The following is a 23429-nucleotide window of genomic DNA, read 5'->3' on the forward strand; positions in this document are numbered from 1 at the left end:
GGAGATAAAGTCTAGTTTGATGCCCCACTGTTCTGACTTTTCTTTTGCATGGAAAACTCTGATTCTCTCTCCTAGAGCAGACCTCATCAGGGCAGAGATGCCACTTCTGTCTGACCTTCAGGTCAATACATGCCCCCAGCAGCTGCAGACTGACCTTCTGATGGGGAGGACCCATGTTCCACCAGCAGATGCTGTAGGATCAGCAGGAAGTGGCCTCGGATGAGACCACCCACTTGGACATCCTCATTCCTCCTCAAAAAGGTCCTCAGGACGATCAGTACCTTGCGGGCTGTGTCCACTGGACTGGAATAGATGAGGTCCTGAGCAGGAGAGAAGGAAGCCAGAGCTCAGAGGGCATTATGCTTAGGGACAGGTGGACAGTGAATAAAAGAGGAGCTGGGGAAGGGCCCCAAATGATGGTGTCACAGAACCTGGGGAAAGAAGCACTCACTCAGCACCTACCATGCATCATCTTGTCAAATAAGTCTATCCTAAATAGGAGAAAATGAGGGCTCAGAGAGGTTATATGATGTACCAAAGTTCATGTAAGCTAGTAAGTGGCACAATTAGGATTTGAATACGGGTCTCCTAACTCCAAGCCCAAAGCTCTTTCTACTTTCCGGGATGCCTCTCTCTTGTAAATGGAATTACAGGGTCAAGAAGAGGTTATTTCAGAACAGGGGACCTGAGTGTGCCTTAAGGGAGAAGGGGGTGGGGGATGGAGATGTCACAGGGCAGGCAGAGGATGAGTTAGGATAGATTCAGGGTACAGGAAGGGAAGCAAGGACCAGATCAGGCCCTGTCTCTGCCATGGCATCTGGCTATTTCTGCCCCAAGGTGTACAGGCCTTGGTTTCAGAAGGTGGGAAAGAACATTGCTTTTTATTTGCTTTCAGAGTTATTTTAATGAGTACATGTTAAAGGCAAAGCCAGCAGAAGCCACACCAGAGGCTATCCTACTGATAGCTCCTGGCACTTTCCAGCTCAAACAAGCCAATTCCATTGGACAGGCCAGTTAGGGCTGGGTGTCATGAAACCAAGGTTACACACAGACTCCCCTTCCAGGGAAGACAGCTTCTGACACACAGAGAGAGATGATTACAGGGCAACTGGCCAGACAAATCCAGATGGGCTGATCACTGGGTAGCACAGGGGTGTCTGGGCCTGGATCTTTAAAAACCTCCGCAGCTGCCAGAGAAACAACTATAATATTGATGAAATAATTCATATTTTATGGCAAGATTAGAAAAATTAACAAAATTTTTTTTCTACTTGTTTGGGCCTCCTCCCTCCCCTTTGGCGTATACTGTGCATCTGCATTAACCAGACTTCCTTAGGAGACAACATTCTTTCTTAATCTCATCAAGGGTCACAACTGCACAACTCTTTAGGGGATAATTTCCTTCCTAATCTTGTAAGGAGCCACGATGACCTGTGACCCACTACTTGCTTTGTACATGTAGATCTGGATTGTGTAAACTGTCAATAACACATCATTTAACCATTTGTCTCAAAAACTTATATCACTGTGCTTTGACCTCTTACAGGCAGAACAGTCCTCAGAGCTTTCCTTTTCTTTTTGCCACACCACGTAGCTTGCAGGACCTTAGTTCTCCAACTAGGGATCGAACCCTTTCCCCCTGCAGTGGAAGCACAGAGTCCTAACCACTGGACCGCCAGGGAATTTCCCTCAGAGCTTTCTGAAAGACTGTCTCCTGGGTTATAATCCTCAGGTTGGCTCAAATAAAATTTTCCATTTCTTTCTTAGATTGACTATTAATTTTTGTTGACATTATCAATAGCAATCACTCAATTAGGGCCTGATAATGTCAGGTACTGTGCTGTGTTTAAACTATAGTTATATGTTTGTTTATACCTTATCTGTATCTTCATGATAACTCTTCCAGGTAGGTGCATCCCGATTTTTCAAATGAGCAAACTGGGACAGATTAAGTAGTTTGCCTATCAAGAAAGCAGTGGCATTGTAAATTCTACTACACTGTGATTTAATGAAGGGCAGGGATGAGATTGGCTTCATGTTTGTCACCTTGTAGGGACTGAGAAAACATCTCTGGAAGGAGAGGATCTCAGAACGAGAGGGCTAGAGGTTCATTTCCACCAACCTTTTTTACTTTACAGAGTATGAGGCTAAAGCCCAGATGAGATGTGATTTGCCCAAGGTCACAGGGCCCAAAGCCAAACCAGTTTCCCACTCCTGCTCCTTCGCTGGCACACGGCTGCCTGACTGCCAGAGCTGGTCCCTTAGAAACCTGAGTTAGTAAATGTTAACAGTGCAAAAGGAAGGGGGCTACTTAGCATTTGGCAGCCATGCTGAATGCCAGGGGAAGGAGTGCACCCCACCATATGGGTCATTGGGAAGGCTCTGGGTGGAGCATGGCCCACTCCGAAGTCTCTCCTGTCCAGAGCTGTCCAGAACTCTCTGTGACTGGACCAACCAGAGGGATGTGGCCAAGCAGGGAACAAACAGAGCTTCTGTTTTTTACATATAAACAACCTACATGAAAGACCACCCATTGATAAGAGTGGCAATTAACAGCTTTGTTTTCACCTGTTATTACACATATCAAAAACAGAAATTGGTACCAACACATATTTTTAGACTCTTTCCTCTCCTGCGGCTAGAAGCTGGGGAGAAATGGTAGGAATTATATATACATGAACAAACAACAAAGCTGTTCCTTGCTATTTTTTCTTACCACTGATGTTTCTAGGATCTAATTTAGTTAAAAACTCACTAATTTAGGCTCCAGTCATGGTCATGATCTTTATTAGCTATAGGACCGTGGCAATTCAATAAGCCTCTGTGAGATTAACATTCTTTATCTGGTTCAGAGTCAGTCAATAATCAGTGAATGATAGTCTACCGTGTATAGCATATCACAAGTGTTCCTATATATTCTTTCATTTATCCCCATGTTATCTCCCTTATGCATGTGAGGAAACCGAAGCTCAGAGAAGCCTTCATCTTCCAGTTGTTAGTGGTTTGTTGTGTCTGAGTCCCTCACTGGCCCATGGGGCAGGGACTAGGTGAAATTCATCCCTATATCCCTAGTGCTCAAACAAACAGCTCTCCCATTAGATGAAACACTGAATTTAGCTGAGTTTACTGGAAAGAACATTAGGGAGTCAAAATCTGGGTTTTAATCTCAGCTCTTGTGACCTTGGACAAATCTCTCTAAACCTATTTCTTCATCTGTTTAAAAAGAAAAAAATAAGATATCATGATTAGTACCTTTCTCAGAAGATCTGAATTTTTCTTTTTTGAGAGACTTAGATCTGTCCAGACCCCTAACTCAACAGGTCAGCAAAGATTTATAAGTACCTGTTATGTGTGAGGAATTGACCCTGAATACATTACCTGGCAAAGAAAATCCAGTACCTTAGCTCTGTCCATTGCTACTCTGCCTGGCATCCCATCTTTTCTTCTTTCCCTATGCACTAATGGTTTATTTTTAACCCGTTCCTTCTTCTCTTTTCTTCCTCCTCCAAGGAAGAATTTGAGCCAAAGCATGGATGTGGCCCCTATCAAGCCAACACGTGTGTGAATTCACAAGACGACAGATCTCAGGGAAGAAGGTGAAGATTTAAGTCTGAGTGGGGAGTGTGTACATGAGAATGTGAATACAGACAGATGTAGGTACCTAAGGATGTGAGATATATAATATGCAGGTGTTATTTCCACCACAGTCACTCCAATAAAGTCAGGGAATCATGTTTGTTGATGATAAGAATATCAAAGGAACACCCACTCTTCTCTAAAGGGCTATGTCATTCTTCCAGGACTAAGGGGTGGGGGGCCAAGTAAGTGAACTGGCATTGAAGGCAGGGGTTCTAAAGAGAGTGTCTCATATGCTAGTGCGCTCAGTTTGGGACCTTAAACTAGTAACTGGTCACTAAATACAAATTGTCAAATGTGTAAATAATTTCCTTTTTAAAATATATATATAAATTATAGCAGTCATCTCTATAATAATGAGGAAAAAAAGATGGAATTAAAGTCAGTGTGTTAGAAACTGCAGACAGCAGGCAGCCTACTTATCTAACTGATGTATCTGATAGAAATTATAGGAATGTCTTACTTCATAAAAAAAGCATTGGAATATGCAATAAACTCATGACAAAAAAATTCTGGGTATGGCTAAGGGAGGGTGTTGCACATGTAACATTATCCTGAGAGTTATGGTAGAAAAGAGGCTGAGTCCCTCTGCTATCAGACATCTTCATCTATGTGCCCCAGGGGTCCCCTATGACATCAAACCCTTGTTAACAGAATATGCTTAAGAGAAGACAGAGAGGCGACAGGGAATGGTGACTGAGGTCAGCATTTCATAGGTATATCCCCTGGGGATTAGAGAGGCACATATCTCTCAGTGAGCAGACCTCCATCAGACTTAAGAAAGGGTGTAGACTTACAGAAACCAGGCACCTGCCAGCCGAAAGCACCTCCTACTCACACGGAAACAGTGATAAGTGCAGAGGCAGGCAGAAGCAGGTGCAGGTGCCTCCTGACCTCAATAAACCAGCTCCCAGAGAGAGAGGGCCCACCATCTCTGAATGTAGAAATGAGCAAGTGGTCACCTACTAGCAAAATGAGCAGGGTGCTGGGGCTGCTTCTGAGCACATGAAACAGGGCTGCTAAGCTGGCAGGAAGGGTGGGCTGCCCAGCAGAGGCGACATCATCCAGCTCCTCACAGATGCTCTCTTCCCAGGAGAACCAAAGTTCCAGGACACGGTGCCCAAACCTACTCATCAGCTCTGGATACAACAGGAATAACCTGAGCAGGAGGGGGTGGTGGGTGTAGACTAGGTGCAGGTCCGAGATGCCCTCTAGTAATTTTCTGATGGCGCCAACCACAGCCTGGAGGCAAAGAAGAAAGGGGCTAAATACACCTTGCAGAGGACTCAAGAGACCCCAATCCCCAACAAACACAGACAGCCAAGACATAACTGGGAAAAATGTACTGGCTTCTCAGTGCTCCAGGATATCTACACTGGCTCATCCCAGCACCCTCTAGAGAAAAGAAAACCTCACTGTGCTTACCTTATAACAGTGGTCCTCAACTGGGGGTGATTTTGATCCTCAGGGGACATTTTAAAATGTTTACAGACATTTTTGATTGTCTTGATTGGGAGAGTGCTACTGGCATCCAGTAGGAGAGAGCAGGATCCCACTAAATACCCTATAATTCACAGGACAGCCTCCCACAGAAAAGAGTTATACTGAGCAAAATGTTAATAGTGCCATGGCTGAGAAACCCAGCTCTATAATGATACCACAGTGTATCATAATTGTCAGCGTGTACTTGTCTACCTCCCACACTAGACTTGAGATGTTTGAGGGCAGGGACTGTGGCAGATTAATCTGTGCACTTGGCATAGGGCCTGGCACAGAGAAAGCAAAGGGCAGGTGTTCTGAATCATTTATTAACCCTCAAAAACCTATCTCTTCCCATTGTACATATTACAAAGCTCAAATTCCTTAACATGTTATTCTAAGAATTTTATAGTTTATAGTTTTCACTCTTCATTTGGGTCTTTGATCTATTTTGATTTATTTTTTGTGTATGGTATGAGGTAAGGGTCCAACTTCATTCTGTTGCTTGTGGATATCCAGCTGTCCCAACACCATTTATTAAAAAGGCTATTCTTTCCCCACTGAATTGTCTTGGCATCCTTTTAAAAATATATGGGTTTGGGGCCTCCCTGGTGGCGCAAGTGGTTGAGAGTCCGCCTGCCGATGCAGGGGATACGGGTTCGTGCCCCAGTCTGGGAGGATCCCATGTGCCGCGGAGCGGCTGGGCCCGTGAGCCATGGCCGCTGAGCCTGCGCGTCCGGAGCCTGTGCTCCGCAACGGGGGAGGCCACAACAGTGAGAGGCCCGCATACCGCAAAAAAAAAAAAAAAAAAAAAATATATGGGTTTGGGCTTCCCTGGTGGCGCAGTGGTTGAGAGTCCACCTGCTGATGCAGGGGACACGGGTTTGTACCCCGGTCTGGGAAGGTCCCACACGCCGCGGAGCAGCTGGGCCCGTGAGCCATGGCCACTGAGCCTGCGCGTCCGGAGCCTGTGCTCCGCAACGGGAGAGGCCACAACAGTGAGAGGCCTGCGTACCGCAAAAAAAAAAAAAAAAAAAAAAGGGTTTATTTTTGGACTCTTAGTTCTATTCCATTGATCTGGTTGTCTATCCTAGACATATACCAGAACCACACTGTCTTGATTACTCTATTTTTGTAGTAAGTTTAAATTAAGAAGTGTGAGTCCTCCAACCTTGTGCTTTTTTTAAATTTATTAATTTTTTTGGCTGTGTTGGGTCTTTGTTGCTGCATGCGGGCTTTCTCTAGTTGCAGCAAGTGGCGGCTACTCCTCGTTGCGGTGCACGGGCTTCTCACTGCAGTGGCTTCTCTTGTTAGGGAGCATGGGCTCTAGGTGTGCGGGCTTCAGCAGTTGTGGCACGCAGGCTCAGTAGTTGTGGCGCACGGGCTCTAGAGTGCAGGCTCAGTAGTTGTGGCGCACAGGCTTAGATGCTCTGTGGCATGTGGGATCTTCCTGGACCAGGGCTCGAACCCGTGTTCCCTGCATTGGCAGGCGGATTCTTAACCACTGTGCCACGAGGAAAGCCCCTGTGCTTCTTTTTCAAGATTGTTTTGGCTATTTGGGGTCCCTTGCATTTCCATATAAATTTTAGGATCAACTTGTCTATTTCTGGACAAAAAAAGAGAAGGCAGGGACTCTCCTGGTGGCGCAGTGGATGAGAATCCGCCTGCTGCAACTAGAGAAGTCCTGTGCGCAGCAACAAAGACCCAACGCAGCCAAAAATTAATAAAATTAAATCTTAAAAAAAAAAGAGAAGGCAACAGGGATTTTGATCAAGATTATGTGGAATCTATAGATCAATTTGGGGAGTACTGCCATTCGAACACTATTGTCTTCTTTTTTCCTAATTTTATGGAGATATAATTGATGTATAACATTGTATAAGTTTAAGGAGTATAACATAATGATCTGATAAATGTATATATTGTGAAATGACTACCACAATAAGTTTACTCAACATCCATCACCTCACATAATTACAAAAGTTTTTTCCTTGTGATGAAAACTTTTAAGATCTACTTTCTTAGCAACTTTCAAATATACAAAACAACATTGTTAGCTGTAGTCATCATGCTGTACATTACATCCCCAGCACTTATTTATCTTATAACTGGCTATTAAGTCTTCTGATTCGTGAACACAGGTTGTCTTTCTATTTAGTTATGTATTCTTTAAATTCTTTCAATAATGTTTTGTGAGTTTCAGTGATCAAGTCCTTGCACTTCTTTTGTTAAATTTATTCCTACATATTTAATTTCTTAATGCTACTGTAAATGGAACTGTTTTCTTAATTTCCTTTTCGAGCATGTTATTAAAGACTTAGGTCTACCTCCCAGCTTCTTTCCACTCTTTCTCCCACATGACCTAGCCAAGCTACACTAAACTAGGCTTCCTTCCTTGGATGGATAGACTGGGTAACTCCCCACTTCTGTATCTTAAATCTTGCTCTCAGCCTGAAAGTTCTCCCTTCACTACCTCCATCTCCTCCACGAAGCCTCTCTGATGCCACAATCGGACACAACCTCTTGCCCCTTGTGCTTTCGTAGCTCTCAATGGTCCTCCAGCTCCAGGAAGCACTGCAGCTGTTCCCTGCCTTGTAGGAGATCTTTTTGTCTCTCTTGCCAAACTGGTGCTCCCTGAGGGCAGGGAGTTTGTTTGATTCACCTCAAGCCTGACAGGGACCCACATGGCACCTGGCACATGATAAGTGGTCAATGCACATAGGGGAGTTATTGTTTAATGGGTATAGAGTTTCAGTTTTGCAAGATGAAAAGATTTCTGGAGATAGATGGTGGTGAGATGGTTGCACAACAATATTAATGTACATAATACCATTACTGTACACTAAAAATGGTTAAGATAGTAAATTTTATGTTTGTGTATTTTACCACAATATTTTAAAAACCTGGATAAATAAAAATAGAAAAACAAAAATGAAGTAAAAAAACAAGTTGTGACTGTATATTGCCATTTATATATTTATATAAGAATTTTTAAATGCAAAACAATGTTATATATCATTTATGGATTCACACCTAAGAGGGGAAATCTGGAGCTCCTCCATAAACTACCTTCTAAGTCTCCACACCCACTGGTAGATGGGAAGAGAGGGCCCCCAAGAACCAATCTTGCCATGATTATTAGTCTTGAAGCCATCAGGACTATTCCTATTCTGTCCTTTTCCCCCGTTTACATCAGTCACCTCAGAAAGCCCAGAAATTTCAGGTCACCCCCATATGGCTCAGGACATGCCCTCTTTAAATCCCATCTCCCACTCTTACACAGCTCCACAACCCTTCCACGTGCCCTCTAGAACTCACTCACAGTTATCAGCAAATTCCCTTTGTCCTGTACCTCTTTGAATATTCCCTTCACCTTGCTGCTTTGATTCTCTGCCAAAAACCTCTTTTGCCTACAGTCTCTCAAGGGAGGCTATTTTCACTCCCACTTCCCTAGTTTGAAAACCCTGGCCTCTAAATTCTCTTACTTCCTCCTTCTAATCTCCTCTACCTGCCTCAGCCATTCATTCCCACGGTCAAGTATCTGGACCTTGTCATTACGAAGAACTGCACCCTCCCAAATAATCCCAATTTCAAGCATCCCATTTTACTACCACCCCTCCTATCTTTCCAGCTCACTCCCTCTAGTATTTCAGTCCAACAATTCTTTGACCCTCATGAGAACCAAAATCTTTGAAAACATCCTTTTATTTTCTCTTATTCTCATACTTCACACTGGTCCATCAAGAGATCCTATGGCACCAACTTCAAAATATACCCAGAAGCTGAAGATTTTCACCACCTACTCCACTATCTCTTGCCTACATTATTGCTGTAGCCTCCTAACTGGTTTCTGCACCCTCACCCTTGTACTCCTCTGTTATATTGTCCTAGTGGCCAGAGTGATCTTGTTTAATCCAGCCATGAATTAAACCATGAGACTGTATGAGATCATCAAAGCAGTAAGTTTAGAGAAAAAATAAAAGCAGTCACAGACTGAGCCCTAAGGTACTACAACATTCAGAGGTCAAGGCGATAAAAGAGAATCAGCAAAATACACTGAGACATAACTGCCAGAGAAGTAGGAGGAAAACTAGGAATACCCGGTATTCTAGATGCCAAGTAAAAGCAGTGTTTCAAAGAAAAGAGATGCTGTTGATAGGTCAAGTAAGATGATTACTAAAATACTGACTACTGGCTTTAGCCATGTATGTTATTGGTGACTTTGACAAGTGCATTTTCAGGGATATGGTAAGAGTGAAAGCCTAACTGGGTAGACTCAAGACAGGATGGGAAAGCAGGAACGCCTGAAGCATCTTGTGATACTAGAAAACTCAAACTCAGGCTTCCCTGGTGGTGCAGTGGTTAAGAATCCGCCTGCCAATGCAGGGGACATGGGTTCGAGCCCTGGTCCGGGAAGATCCCACATGCTGTGGAGCAACTAAGCCTGTGCACCACAACTACTGAGCCTGCACTCCAGAGCCCACATGCCACAACTACTGAAGCCAGCACACCTAGAGGCCATGCTCGGCAACAAGAGAAGCACCGCAACGAGAAGCCCGCGCACCGCAATGGAGAGTAGCCCCCGTTCGCCACAACTAGAGAAAGTCCGTGTGCAGCAGCCAAAAATAAAAATAATAAATAAATAAATTTATTTTAAAAAAAGAAAAGAAAACTCAAACTCTGTCAAAGATTACTAAGGTTGTATCAAAAGGACTTAGGAGCAACCTTGAATAGGCTCCCACTGGCCAAAGATAGGACGACTTAATCCTCAAAAGGATAATATAGTGGATTGAAACCATCAAATATTTTTAAATTGATGAGCTCATAATGATACTAAAAAAATCTCTTTGGTCACTTTTAGCGAGTGCTAGGCAACCAACTCATTTTTTTTGAAAACTGGTAATTAAAGGGAAAGAATCAAACATTCACCCTATGCTTCCTATACAATCTACCATTGAGAGTAACTGAATAGTTGGTGAGAGAAGTTTCTTTTTATACAAATAGTCCAGTTAATAAACAAAGAGAGAATGACAGAATTAGGATATTATATTTTGCAATCCCTAATGAATTAAAGGATCTAGGGAATGATCACCAATGGCTGCTAATACCACAAAAAGAGAGACAATAGGACATTATATACCTACATCTGTCTTACTTGAGAACACTTGCACTTCTACTATACCTTCCTGATTCCATGCAAATTAAACCAGGTCTGCTCATGTCACATTTGCCCCAATAGTAATTTTTTATTTTTTATTTATTTATTTTATTTATTTATTATTTATTTATTTATTTATTTTGCGGTATGCGGGCCTCTCACTGTTGTGGCCTCTCCCATTGCGGAGCACAGGCTCCGGACGCGCAGGCTCAGCGGCCATGGCTCACGGGCCCAGCTGCTCCGCGGCATGTGGGATTTTCCCAGACCGGGGCACGAACCTGTGTCCCCTGCATCGGCAGGCGGACTCTCAACCACTGCGCCACCAGGGAAGCCCCAATAGTAATTTTTTAAAAAGGCAAAATTAATAGTCATTGAAGGAAGAGAATCCTTAATTTGAGGTTGAAGAGTCCACATCTAAGGAATAAAAGCAATTTTCAGTAGAAAAGGTGACAGATCCAGTGATGAATCAGACATAGTCCTCCACCCCTGAGAGTTTATAAAGAAGCTAGAGAGAGAAAACTTGTAACATATAACCATCTTCAAAGCAATCCAAGACCAGCCTGGTTAACAATGATCTGGGTGCCGGCAACACACTTTGTTCGATAAACTGTTACCTGGAGACACCTCACACCTCTTTCCTCCTGCATAAACCAGAGGTGGTACTAAGAAAAGAGCCTTGGGAGTTGGTCAAGTCTGAGCTGGAGTCCTGGTTACGCCATCAATTAACTGTGTGACCTAGCAAAAGTTATCAATACTTTAACCTAAGTCTTGATTTTCTTATCTATAAAATGGAAATAATAATCTCTGCCTCCCAGTACTGTTGAGAGAACTGGCTAAGTTACAAGGGCTATGTATATATCAGCACTCTATCTTCCCCCACTCCCCCAACACACACTCTCTCTCTCTGCCACCCACCTTCTCTATATATACATCATCATAGTCTCCCAAGGAACCATGATGTAAAGAGGTGCAGGAGGAGGAAGAAAAGCCCCAGGCACTTTGGTCCATACCTCATCTAGCACACAGTCTTTGTCCTGGCAGATTGCAAGTAGATAGATGGAAGCTCTGAAGACCACCAGTGGAGGGCATTCACCCTGGTCCTGCAGAGACAGGAGGAAGCTTCGCACAGCCACGAATAACTCCGCCTCTGAGATAAACCTGTCAACCAAGGAGAGTCTGAGTGAAAAAGGCAGAAATGGCTGTCCTGCCCTGCCACATCCTCCCTCAGCCACTGTCCTTCTGTCCCAGCATGTCCACAATCTAATGACACCTTGCACAAAGAGTGTGTTGTATATATTTAACAAAGCATCATCACACATGCATAGCACATAGTTCTATGCTTTGTGCAAGGCTCTATTAGAGGTCAGAGACTCCTCACTCACACCTAGAAGGTAAAGCATCAGGCAGCTGGACTGGCAGTGTTAAAGAGAAGGATGCTGCTTCTGGGGTTCAGGAGGCCCTGCTTTGGCAGTCAGTCCACGCTTCTCGTATTTATCATTAAACATTTGTGTGTTCAATGGGCTACTTTCTTGGGGAGGGAGACACCTATACTTGTACATGCAAGGGAGATGGGGATGAGGAGGAAACTGACTTCACTATATACCCTTTTATATCTTTTAAATTTTCTACCCTATGTCTCACCTATCAGATTAAGACCCCCCAAAATTAAACATTTTTAAATAGGTAATACTAAATGCAATGCAGTATCCTGGATTGTGTCCTAGAACAGAAAAGGGACAATAGAGGAAAAATTGGTGAAATCTGAATAAAGCTTAGTTAATAGTATTGTACCTTCACATATATCATCAAATGATTTTCAACAAGGGTGCCAAGACCATTCAATGGGGAAAGGACAGTCTTTTCAACAAATGGTGCTGGGAAAACCAGATTTCCACACACAACAGAATGAAGTTAGACTCTTACCTAACACGATATTAAAAAAAATTAACCCCAAATGGATCCACACTTAAGACCTAAAACTATAAAATTTTTAGAAAAAAACATAAGGCAAAACTTTCTTGACACTGAATTTGGCAATGAATCCTTGGTTATGACACCAACGGCATAGGCAATAAAAGAAAAAATAAACAATTGGACTTTATGAAAGTTTAAAAATTTTGTGCATCAAAAGACTACCAACAGAGTAAAAGGCAACCCACAGAATGGGAGAAATTATTTGCAAATCATATATCTAATAAGGAATTAGTATCCAGAATACATAGAGAACTCCTAAAACTCAACAACAAAAAAGTTCAAACAATCTGATTAAAAAATGAGCAAAAGATTTGAATAGACATTTCTCCAAAGAAGATATACAAATGGCCAATAAGCACATGAAAAGATGCTCAACATCACTAATCATTAGGGAAACGCAAATCAAAACTATGAGATAACAACCTCACATCCATTAGGATGGCTACTATCAAAACAAAAACAAAAACAAAAATAAGTATTGGAGAGGATGTGGAGAAATTGGAACCCTTGTGCACTGCTGGTGGGACTGTAAAATGGTACAGCCACTGTGGAAAACAGTATGACATCTCCTCAAAAAATTAAAAATAGAACGACCAGATGATCTAGCAATTCCACTTCTGGGTATATACTCAAAAATAATCGAAAGCAGGGACTCAGGGAGATATTTGTATACCTATGTTCACAGCAGCATTATTGACAATATATAATAAAAGGAAGCAACCCAAGTCTCTATCGACAGATGAATGGATAAGCAAAATGTGGTATATACATATACAATGGAATATTATTCGGTGCAAAAAAGGAGGGAAATTATGACATGTGCTACAGCTTGGATGAACCTTAAGACATTATGCTAAGTGAAATAAGCCAGTCACAAAACGACAAATACTGTATGATTCCACTATAATTAGTACTTAGCATAGTCAAAATCATAGGAACAGAAAGTAAAATGGTGGTTGCAGGGGCTGGGGGCAGGGGGGGAATGGACTTACTGTTTAATGGGTATAGAGTCTCAGTTTTGCAAAATGAAAAGAGTGCTGGAGACGGATAGTGGTAATGGTAGCACAACATTATGAATGTATTTAATACTACTGAACTGTACAGTAAAAATAGTTAAGATGGTAAATTTTATGTTTATTTTACAATTTAAAACATTGGAATAAATAGTAATGTGCCAATGTTACTGTCTTAGTTTGATAAATGTACCACAGTTATGTATTAGGAGAAAATGGGTGAAGAGTAACTTTTCTGTAAATCTAAAATTACTCCAAAATAAAATGTTCATTTAAAAACTAAAAAGAAAATGGATAATAGCCATAATATAAATATTATGCTACCAAAAGAATAAGGTAGACCTGTTAGTACATGTAGTAGCATGGAAAGATGTCCAAGATATACTGTTAAGTTATAAAGCAAGTTGAAGACCTTGTATTATATCCCATTCTGTATATTAAAAAAAAAAAGTATATTTGTGTTTGTTTTGTTTTGTTTTGTTTTATTATTATTTTTGGCTCCGTTGGGTCTTCGTTGCTTTCTCTAGTTGTGGCGAGCGGGGGCTACTCTTCGTTGGGATGCGCGGGCTTCTCAATACAGTGGCTTCTCTTGTTGCAGGGCACGAGCTCTAGGCACGCGGACTTCAGTAGCTGTGGCTCGCAGGCTCTAGAGCGCAGGCTCGGTAGCTGTGGCGCACAGGCTCGGTTGCTCCGCGGCACGAGGGATCTTCCCGGACCGGAGCTCGAACCCGCGTCCCCCCTCACTGGCAGGTGGATTCTTACCACTGTGCCACCAGGGAAGTCCCTATATTTGTGTTTTTTAACACACAGAAGAGTTCATGGAGGGTACCTAATAGTAGTTAACTCTGGCAGGTGTATGGGGAACTATTTTAACGTTATAGCCAATCATTTTTCTTGAGTTTTTACAATAAGCACGAGTTTTAAAATAAGAAAAAAACTTTATATATATATATATATGTATATATATATATATATATACATTTATTTATTTATTTATTTATTTATTTTTGGCTGCGTTGGGTCTTCGTTGCTGTGCAGGGGCTTTCTCTAGTGGTGGAGAGTGGGGGCTACTCTTCATCACAGTGCATGGGCTTCTCATTGTGGTGGCTTCTCTTGCTGCGGAGCAGGGGCTCTAGGTGTGCGGGCTTCAGTAGTTGTGGCGCACAGGCTCAGTAGTTGTGGCTCACGGGCTCTAGAGCTCAGACTCAGTAGTTGTGGCGCATGGGCTTAGTTGCTCTCCGGACCAGGGCTCGAACCTGTGTCCCCTGCATTGGCAGGCAAGTTCTTAACCACTGTGCTACCAGGGAAGTCCAGAAAAAAACTTTTAAACTATCACATGGGTTAAGTGATGTTCAGTGAGGGTGTCAAGACAATTCAAAGGGGGAAAAATAATCTTTTCAACAAGTGGCGCTAGAACATCTGTATAAGCCACATGCAAAAAAAAGAAGTTGGACCCCTACCTCACACCATCATAAAAGTTAAATCAAAACGGATCATAAACCTATATGTAAGAGCTTAAATTGTGAAAGAAAATATCTATAGAAGAAAATATAGGAGTAAATCTTCATGACTTTGGGTTAGAAAATGGTTTCTTAGAATCAACACCAAAAGCATAAATGACAACAGAAAAAACAGACATTTCATCTCCCCCCAAATTTTTAAAATTAGATTTAATAAAAATTTAAAACTCTGTGCTTCAAAGGATGCCATCAAGAAAGTTAAAAGACAACTAACTGAACGGGAGAAAAAAATTGTAAATCATATATCTAATAAGGGACTTGTATCTAGAACATATAAAGAACTCTTACAACTCAGTTAAAAAAATGGGTCAGGGGCTTCCCTGGTGGCGCAGTGGTTGAGAGTCCGCCTGCCAATGCAGGGGACATGGGTTCGTGCCCCAGTCCGGGAATATCCCACATGCCGCGGAGCGGCTGGGCCCGTGAGCCATGGCCGCTGGGCCTGCGCGTCCGGAGCCTGTGCTCCGCAACGGGAGAGGTCACAGCGGTGAGAGGCCTGCATACCGCAAAAAAAAAAAAAAAATGGGTCAAAGATCTGAATTTCTCCAAAGAAGGCGTACAAATGGCCAACAAGCACATGAAAAGATGTTCAAAATCATTAGTCATTAGGGAAATGCTAATCAAAACCACAATGCAAAAACCACTTCATAATCGCTAGGCTGGCTATAATCAAAAAGATGGACAACAAGTGTTAACAAGGATATGGAGAAACTGGAACCCTCAAATATTGCTGGTAGGATTGCAGCTACTCTGGAAGACAATTTGGAAGTTCCTCAAAACGTTAAACATTGTATTGCCATATGACTCCTCAATTCTACACCTAGTATATACAGAAAAGGAAGAGAAAAACAAGTACTCAAACAAATACATGTATACACATATTCACAGCATTACTATTCACAATAGCCAAAAGGTGGAAACAGCCCAAATGTCCAGCCATGGATGAAGGAATAAACAAATTGTGGTGTATATATACAACGGTATATTATTCAGCCATAAAAAAAAGAATAAAGTACCAATGCATGCTACAAACATCATGCTCACTGGATGAATCTTGAAAACACTGTGCTAAGTGGAAGAAGCCAGGTGCAAAAGGTCACACACTCTATGACCACATCTATAGGAAGTGTTCAGAATAGATAAAACCATAGAGACAGAACACAGACTGTTGGTTGCCAGGAGTGGAGCAGAAAAAGGAATGGGTAGTGACTGCTTAATGGATAAGAGGTTTTACTTTGGAGTGACGGAAATATTTTGGAACTAGATAGAGATGGTGGTTGCACAACACTGTGAATATATTAAATGCCACTGAATTGTTCACTTTAAAATGGTTAATTTAATTATGTAAATTTTACCTCAATAAATTATTTTTTTAAAAGCTTAACAGAAAATAGTCTTTTGATTTTAAATTTTAAAAAATTGTATAGTAATTCTTAAAACCAAAGTAAGCCACTGACATTTTTTTGGTGCATGAACAACACCCTCAGGGATATCAAGGAACTCTCATTAGCATTCTAGGACTCTGTCTCTAGACAGACTACCCACCTGTCTTAACCCCCTCTCCAAAATGTTAGCCCCTGAGGAATATAAGCCATTTCTCACTTATCTCTGTGTCCCCAGTGCCCAGCACCAGGCTTGGAGAGGATGCCTCTGTAAACATTTATTCAACTGAATTTGGCTAAAGATGTAGTTTCCAGAACCAACTGTCAGCCACCAGCTCTGAGCACTGACCTGTCCTCGTGAATGTAGGCCAGGTAGAAGAGGAGCAAGATGCAGTACTGTTTCTGGCGAGTGGCTCCCTCCACAGACTGGCAATCCGACAGGAAAGCTAGGCTTTCAGGGCTCCTGCTGCTTATCTGGGGCAGCCCATGCTGCAGAAGCTCAGACACTGCAGAGAGTTCTGGGGAGGGAACAAGCAGGAGAAAAATCACACAAAGGACACGGGAGAGCAGGTAATGAGCACGTGGGTGTCTACTACATACAGAGTACTGCACAGGGCAGCAAGGATACATGCCGGATAAAAGGAAATCAGTCTCCTCTTCTTCTCTACCAGGAGAGACTAAAGGTAGCATGTGGAAGGACACAGATACATTCATTCACTTGAGTGGCTACTCTAGGCCAGGCTGTGAGACATGGGCCCTACCTCCAGTAGCTGGCAGCTGGTGGGGAAAAAAGCAGATAATGAGACAGATAATTACAGGACATGTGATCAGTGCCATGTTCAAGCATGGAAGAGAGAGTGACTCAAGCCACCTGCGATGGGGAGGGCAAGCTCAAAGAGGAGGGAACTGTGGAGGGTGAAGAGAAAACAGGCAGAGAAAGGAGGGAAGAGACTCCCTGAGCCAGGAAGCAAGGAGTTCAGCAGCCTGGAGGCATAAGAGGAAGTCGTGTATAAGGGGCAGCAAGGAGTTCAGTGTGACTGGCCCATCAGTGAATAGATGTGGCGTGTTAGGGGTTTGGGACTGTGTGATGTAATTTGTAGCTAGACTGTGAAAGACCTTGAATGATGAGTAGAGAATATGGATTTTATCCTGAGAATGGATTCCTAAGTTTCTTATGAAACTTGTTTCTTAAAAGAAAGAACATTTGAATACCAAAAGAATATGAAAGAAAAGGACCTCAGAGCTTAAATTTTGAATAAAATCACCTTTATGGAAAATTCACTACATTACCCTTATTTTCCAAACTTCACCATAGACCAGAGAAAACTCCATCACTGTCAGACAGTGCCCCACAGACTGATGTTTGGAGACAATGGCTAAAGCCCAGGGTAGTTGAGATGTTAAGGATAGATCCTCTAGCAGTCGGTGAAGACTGGCTGGAGGATGAGAGACTGAAAGCAGGGGGCCAAGTTAGAGGTCAAATGAAAGGGTCCATCCTGCCAGTGCGGTGGGCCTACGGCCAAGTGGATGTCCCACTGCGATGTGCTAGCAGAGTCAGGTCAGGTTTCCTAATTCTAAGCTTAGGGCCTTTTCCACCAAAGCACACTATGACCATTGTGATAATAACAAAACTAATATCCTTGAGCCTCGCACATCCATATATAAAAGAAAGAAGCAGTCTGCATGTAAGTAAGGTCGCTGCTGTTCCTGGTGCTCTGAGATATGACAAGATCTCAGGGTCTGAGGGGGCAGACATGTGGGGCCCCTCCTATTCCAACAAGAGAGGGAGCTGCCTGCAGCAGGGGCTGGTGCTGGTGAACACTAGAGGCTGTTGTGATGTGGCTGCCACCATGGCGGAAGTCATCATGTCATTCTCTGTGCAGGCCAGACCACACCTGAACAGGAGGCAGAGAGCTGGACCCCGAGCAGAGAGGAGTGGCTGGTACAGTGAGAGAACCAGGAGCCACACCGTGCTAGAAGGAATGAAGATGCTCACCTGTGCTCTGTCTCTCTCAGAACAGTGTCTGAGAAAGACAAAGGAAACAGAGCGGTTTGGGAAGTCTGTAGGGAGAAGACAACATCTTCATAAATGTACAAAGAGGAAACACAGCCAGCAGCAAATGTCACCCACAAAGAAGGCACGATATTTGTTGAATGAATGAATAAAACAATGATTAAACTGTTTTATGTTATAGCAAGAGGGAGACATCTAGGATAGAGGAACTCCTTAGGGCAGAGAACATATCGTAATTATCACCGTATCCACAGCTGCACTTAGGCCTCCTGACATGCTGCAGAAGCTCGACTAATACTCAGCAAAAGGGAAAACCTCCAGCTCTCAGCCCTGCATCTGCTGCTCCACCAACCTAGATGGTGCATGGGACTCCTTGACCTCACTCAGACCTCCGCCAACATGCCACCTCCTCACCTCCTCATGAAAACCCTATCTAACGTGTACCTCCTACTTCCATCACCGCCTATCCCTTCACCTAGCTTTATTTTTTTTCATAGCACCCATCCACCCCTGACATTATATCTATGTGTTTATTGCCTGCCTCTCCCACTCCATTAGAACAGGACTTTGTATCCCTATTACCAGCTCCTTGAATAGAGTCTGGCACATAGTAGATGCCCAAGAAATATTTCTTGAATGAAGGAACGAAGAAATGAAACAGGCTGTTCAAAATATTTTGAGCAGGGCTTCCCTGGTGGCACAGTGGTTGAGAATGTGCCTGCCGATGCAGGGGACTCGGGTTCGAGCCCTGGACTGGGAAGATCCCACATGCCGCAGAGCAACTAGGCCCGTGAGCCACAACTACTGAGCCTGCACGTCTGGAGCCTATGCTCCGCAACAAGAGAAGCTGCGATAGTGAGAGGCCCGCGCACCGCAATGAAGAGTGGCCCCCGCTTGCCACAACTAGAGAAAGCCCTTGCACACAAACGAAGACCCAACACAGCCAAAAATAAATAAATAAAGTACCTTCTAACTTTAACATTCTAGAGTACTCGCCATTTCCCCATTTCTACAACAAATACACTTCTGCATGAAAACACAGACTAGGAAAATCTCATATTAGGTTTAAAAAAAAAGATACTTTGAGCAAAGATCTCTGGAGGTAACAGGCAGAGAGCAAGAGGCCTGGTATGAGGGACAATGCAGAAAAGTTGGTCATGGGAGGAACTGGACTTGTTGAGCTTTAGGGTCCTTCTCAACCCTTACGGTCTAAAGGTCCCAGAGGCTTGGATTCCACTGTTTTCTGATTTACTTATTATCTCACCTCCCTAGGAAGCAGCCTACAGTTCCATCATTCCATGATTCCATGGTTCCTCTGGGTAGCTTCAAGCAAAGGTTTCTTATTACTGTACTGACTCACTACCCAGCCAATCAGCAAGGTATCCAGACTCTAAAAGACCACCACAGACCTCATGAGTGGTCAAACTACAGCATCTTACCTTCTTGGGAAGGTGGTCCTGTCTTCTCTGGAGCTGAGAGGAGGTTGATGCACATGTGGTAGAGGAAACTGGAACACACCTGGTTTAGGGCTGAGTGACTTAGTGGGAGAAGAGGAAGACAGAACAAGAGAGGACATTGCTACTTTGGCTGGGACAGCATTATCCCTGCCGTGTACTGGGGCACCACTGCTTTGTGCCAGAGCCCAGTGAAATTCTAACCATGGCCCTGGTAGAGAAGGTCTGGAGGTAGTTATGAAAAGTAAATATGGAACCTGCTGCCCACAGATGTAACTTAGGCACTTGGCCCATATAGGCATTCACTAAAAATTTCCTGAAAAAAATAAATCAAGGAGGGCTACTAAGCTCCAATTTAATAAAACATATAGGGCTTCCCTGGTGGTGCAGTGGTTAAGAATCCGCCTGCCAATGCAGGGGACACAGGTTTAAGTCCTGGTCTGGGAAGATCGCACATGCCATGGAGCAACTAAGCCCGTGCGCCACAACTAGTGAAGCCCACGCACCTAGAGCCCGTGCTCCGCAACAAGAGAAGCCACCGCATGAGAAACCCGCGCACCGCAACGAAGAGTAGCCCCCGCTTGCCGCAACTAGAGAAAGCCCGCGCGCAGCAACGAAGACCCAACGCAGCCAAAAATAAAATAAATAAATTTATTTTAAAAATAAAATAAAATAAAACATATAAACAAAAAAGTCCTCCTGGGTCAGGAAAGGGCTGAGGAGTACTAGAAAAAGAGGAAGCTGTTGAATCCAAAATGGGTAGCTGAGGAGAACTACAAACATCTAAAACTGTGACTTTGAATCCAGGTGGATCCCTGTATTCCCTCCTGAATGTTGGTGTTCTATTTGGAGATATGGAAGGAGAGCTAGAGGCTGCACTGAGGTCACCTTGAGGACTGCAGGCAGTAACAAGTGGAATCTGCTGAGTAAATGCAGACAGGTGGCAAATCAAAAATGGGAAGGCACGGAAGGCTGTCCTAGAAACCTAAAGAGACAGACTGAGGCAGCAACCTCTCTGCTTTGAACAAGAGAGTCTCTCCTCTGGAATTGCTGGGCTGGCAGCAACTGGAACACGACTCTCTCTTGATGGACACAGCATCGACTACCCTGTGAGGGCCTTGGTTTCCCTGTTTGTAAAATGAGGGGTTAGACAAATGATCTCTAAGAGTCCTTCCAGTTTTGATGTTACAGGTGCCCATCCAAGTATCACATGGAATGAGAGTCGTATCAGAACCAGACAAGTAAAAGATACAGGAGCCCATCCAGCTCGTACCATCGGCTGCTGAGCAATTCCCACACTGTGTCAATCCCCCACAAGGTCCTATGACTAAACCACACCAATCAGAAATTTCCACTTGTCCAGTCAAGAAGGACACTTGTCCCCTTGGGACCATACATACCTCAGGCCCCTGCAGAACCTGGCCTTCAGTTCCAGGATCAGTTGTATGAAGGACGAGGCAGCTTGGGAGAATTGAGAAGAAAGCAGAGAACAATTTAAACTAGACTTGTTACAGAGACTCCCAAGTCTGGGTGGTACTAGTTCTGGAGTCACACAGACCTGGGTTTGACATTTTCTCCATCACTATCTAGAAATGTGACTCTGGAACACTTATTTAACTTCTCTGAGACTCAGTTTTGATATCTATACCTCAAAGGTTGTTGTGAAACTAAGTAAAATAAATGAATATAGAAGATCTAACAAATACTTAGCTCAGAGTAGGTACTGAATAAAACTTCATCTTCCTTTCTGATGAACAGTCTGCATTAGCTGGTGACCCTGGCCCAGGCCCCTGCACTGCCTGACTCTCCTAGTCTCCCTGCTCCCACCCCGCCCTGCCATGCAGCTCTCTGTCAAAACTGACCTCTTACTCAGCCATAAAAAGAAATGAAATTGAGCTATTTGTAATGAGGTGGATAGACCTAGAGTCTGTCATACAGAGTGAAGTCAGAAAGAAAAAGACAAATACCATATGCTAACACATATATATGGAATTTAAGAAAAAAAAATGTCATGAAGAACCTAGGGGCAGGACAGGAATAAAGACACAGACCTACTAGAGAATGGACTTGAGGATATGGGGAGGGGGAAGGGTAAGCTGTGACAAAGCGAGAGAGAGGCATGGACATATATACACTACCAAACGTAAAATAGATAGGTAGTGGGAAGCAGCCACATAGCACAGGGAGATCAGCTCGGTGCTTTGTGACCACCTAGATGGGTGGGATAGGGAGGGTGGGAGGGAGGGAGATGCAAGAGGGAAGAGATATGGGAACATATGTATATGTATAACTCATTCACTTTGTTTAAAGCAGAAACTAACACACCATTGTAAAGCAATTATACTCAAATAAAGATGTAAAAAAAAAAAAAAACTGACCTCTGTCCTGTCCATCCTTGGTCCCTGTAAAAGCAGGATTCTTGACAAGAGCTCCCACTACACTAGCTCCAGGGCTGGGGATAATCTTATTCTATCGCAGGGCTTCTGGTAGGGAATTAATCCCTCAGAGTTTCACAGCAACTTTCCAGGACAGCAGTTTAACCCATGGCTCCCTCAGCAGGGGAACGCCCGGTTTGCCTGCTGGAAGGGTTCCTTGTGGTACAGACCCTCAGGGATCCAGAGTTTCTCCACCCCCGACTTCAGGTCTCTGCCCCCTCTTGGCTGGCGGTGCCTGCTTCCCTCTTTTCTCTTGCAGTTTGGGCCCTGACCCTGTTCTACCTGGCTTCAGGCTCCAGAGATCTCCCTGTAATCACACTTTCTCTACATGCCTTGCGCTCTGCACCACTGCCCCACCAGAGATCTACACTTCTGAAACTGCACTCATTCAGCACCCCAAGACTGGATTCTCTTGGCTCTTGAAGTATGGCAAGCAGAAAGAGCAGATGAAGGGAAGGAAAGGAGTATATGTCAGTTGTCACAATGACTAAGAGGTACACTCATTCAGGAAATCTACATACGTTGTCTCATTTCACTCCCATTATTATCACCATGTTCTAGCTGAGGACACTGCAGATAAGAAAATTAATTTGCCCAATATCAATAAACAAGGGATGTTTATTACACAACCCATATGTGCTAATCACAAAGGTCCTACTTTTTCCCCTCTTCCACACAGCCTCCTACCCTCTCCTAGAAGTTCCTCCCACTTCCTACATGGAATAGCTTCCTAAGGGTTTCCTGTACTCTGTTCTTTTCCTAGAGAGAACAAAGATACCTCTGAACAGCGACAAGGGACCTCTCCAGGATGACCCAGACCATCAATCAGAAACTCCCTCAAAATCCCACATCAAATATACAGACAACTGCAAAAGGTATGCCCCTCAACTCCCCAGCTCTGGATCCTGGCCCCTCTCCTTTCCAAGGACCTTGCTCTGCTGAGTACCCCTGGATTTCTCTACTGCTCCTTAGTATACACTGCTAACAGAACAAGTGTTTCCAGTCTTAGGGGGTAGTAAAATCCTTCCTAACTCCATGTCCCCTTCCAATTACACCCCCAATTCTCACCTCCCCCCTTACACCAAACTTATGGAAAGATTTGCCTATTTTGTCTTTACTGCCTCACCTTGCACTCACTCCTCAACTCACTACAGTCGGCTTACAACCCAACCACTCACAGCAACTGCTCTGGCCAAGGTCACCAACAGCCTACATGATGCCAAGTCCAATGTACATTTTTCAGTCCTTGTCTTACTTGACCTCTGGGATGCATCTGACACTCATGACCACTCCCTCATCTACAAAACTCTCTTCACTTGGCTTCCCTAATGTCATCCCCTTCTGGGTTTCTTCCTACCTCTCCAACC

At 43.6% G+C, this 23429-nt stretch overlaps 1 protein-coding gene across 1 annotated transcript in view; it reads right to left on the minus strand.

Moving 5' to 3' along the window:
* MEI1 (meiotic double-stranded break formation protein 1) overlaps positions 1-23429 on the minus strand; it is a 68311-nt gene that overhangs the window by 21473 nt on the left and 23409 nt on the right. Inside the window, exons 16-21 of the mRNA XM_060112425.1 lie at positions 21028-21088; positions 19613-19710; positions 16509-16677; positions 11284-11431; positions 4603-4878; positions 155-320 (exon numbers count right to left, since the gene is read on the minus strand). Coding sequence (XP_059968408.1) covers positions 155-320; positions 4603-4878; positions 11284-11431; positions 16509-16677; positions 19613-19710; positions 21028-21088 — 918 coding nt within the window. The remainder of the gene's footprint in view (positions 1-154; positions 321-4602; positions 4879-11283; positions 11432-16508; positions 16678-19612; positions 19711-21027; positions 21089-23429) is intronic.

The sequence above is a fragment of the Mesoplodon densirostris genome, chromosome 11, assembly GCF_025265405.1.
Source record: "Mesoplodon densirostris isolate mMesDen1 chromosome 11, mMesDen1 primary haplotype, whole genome shotgun sequence".
Lineage (NCBI taxonomy): Eukaryota > Metazoa > Chordata > Mammalia > Artiodactyla > Ziphiidae > Mesoplodon > Mesoplodon densirostris.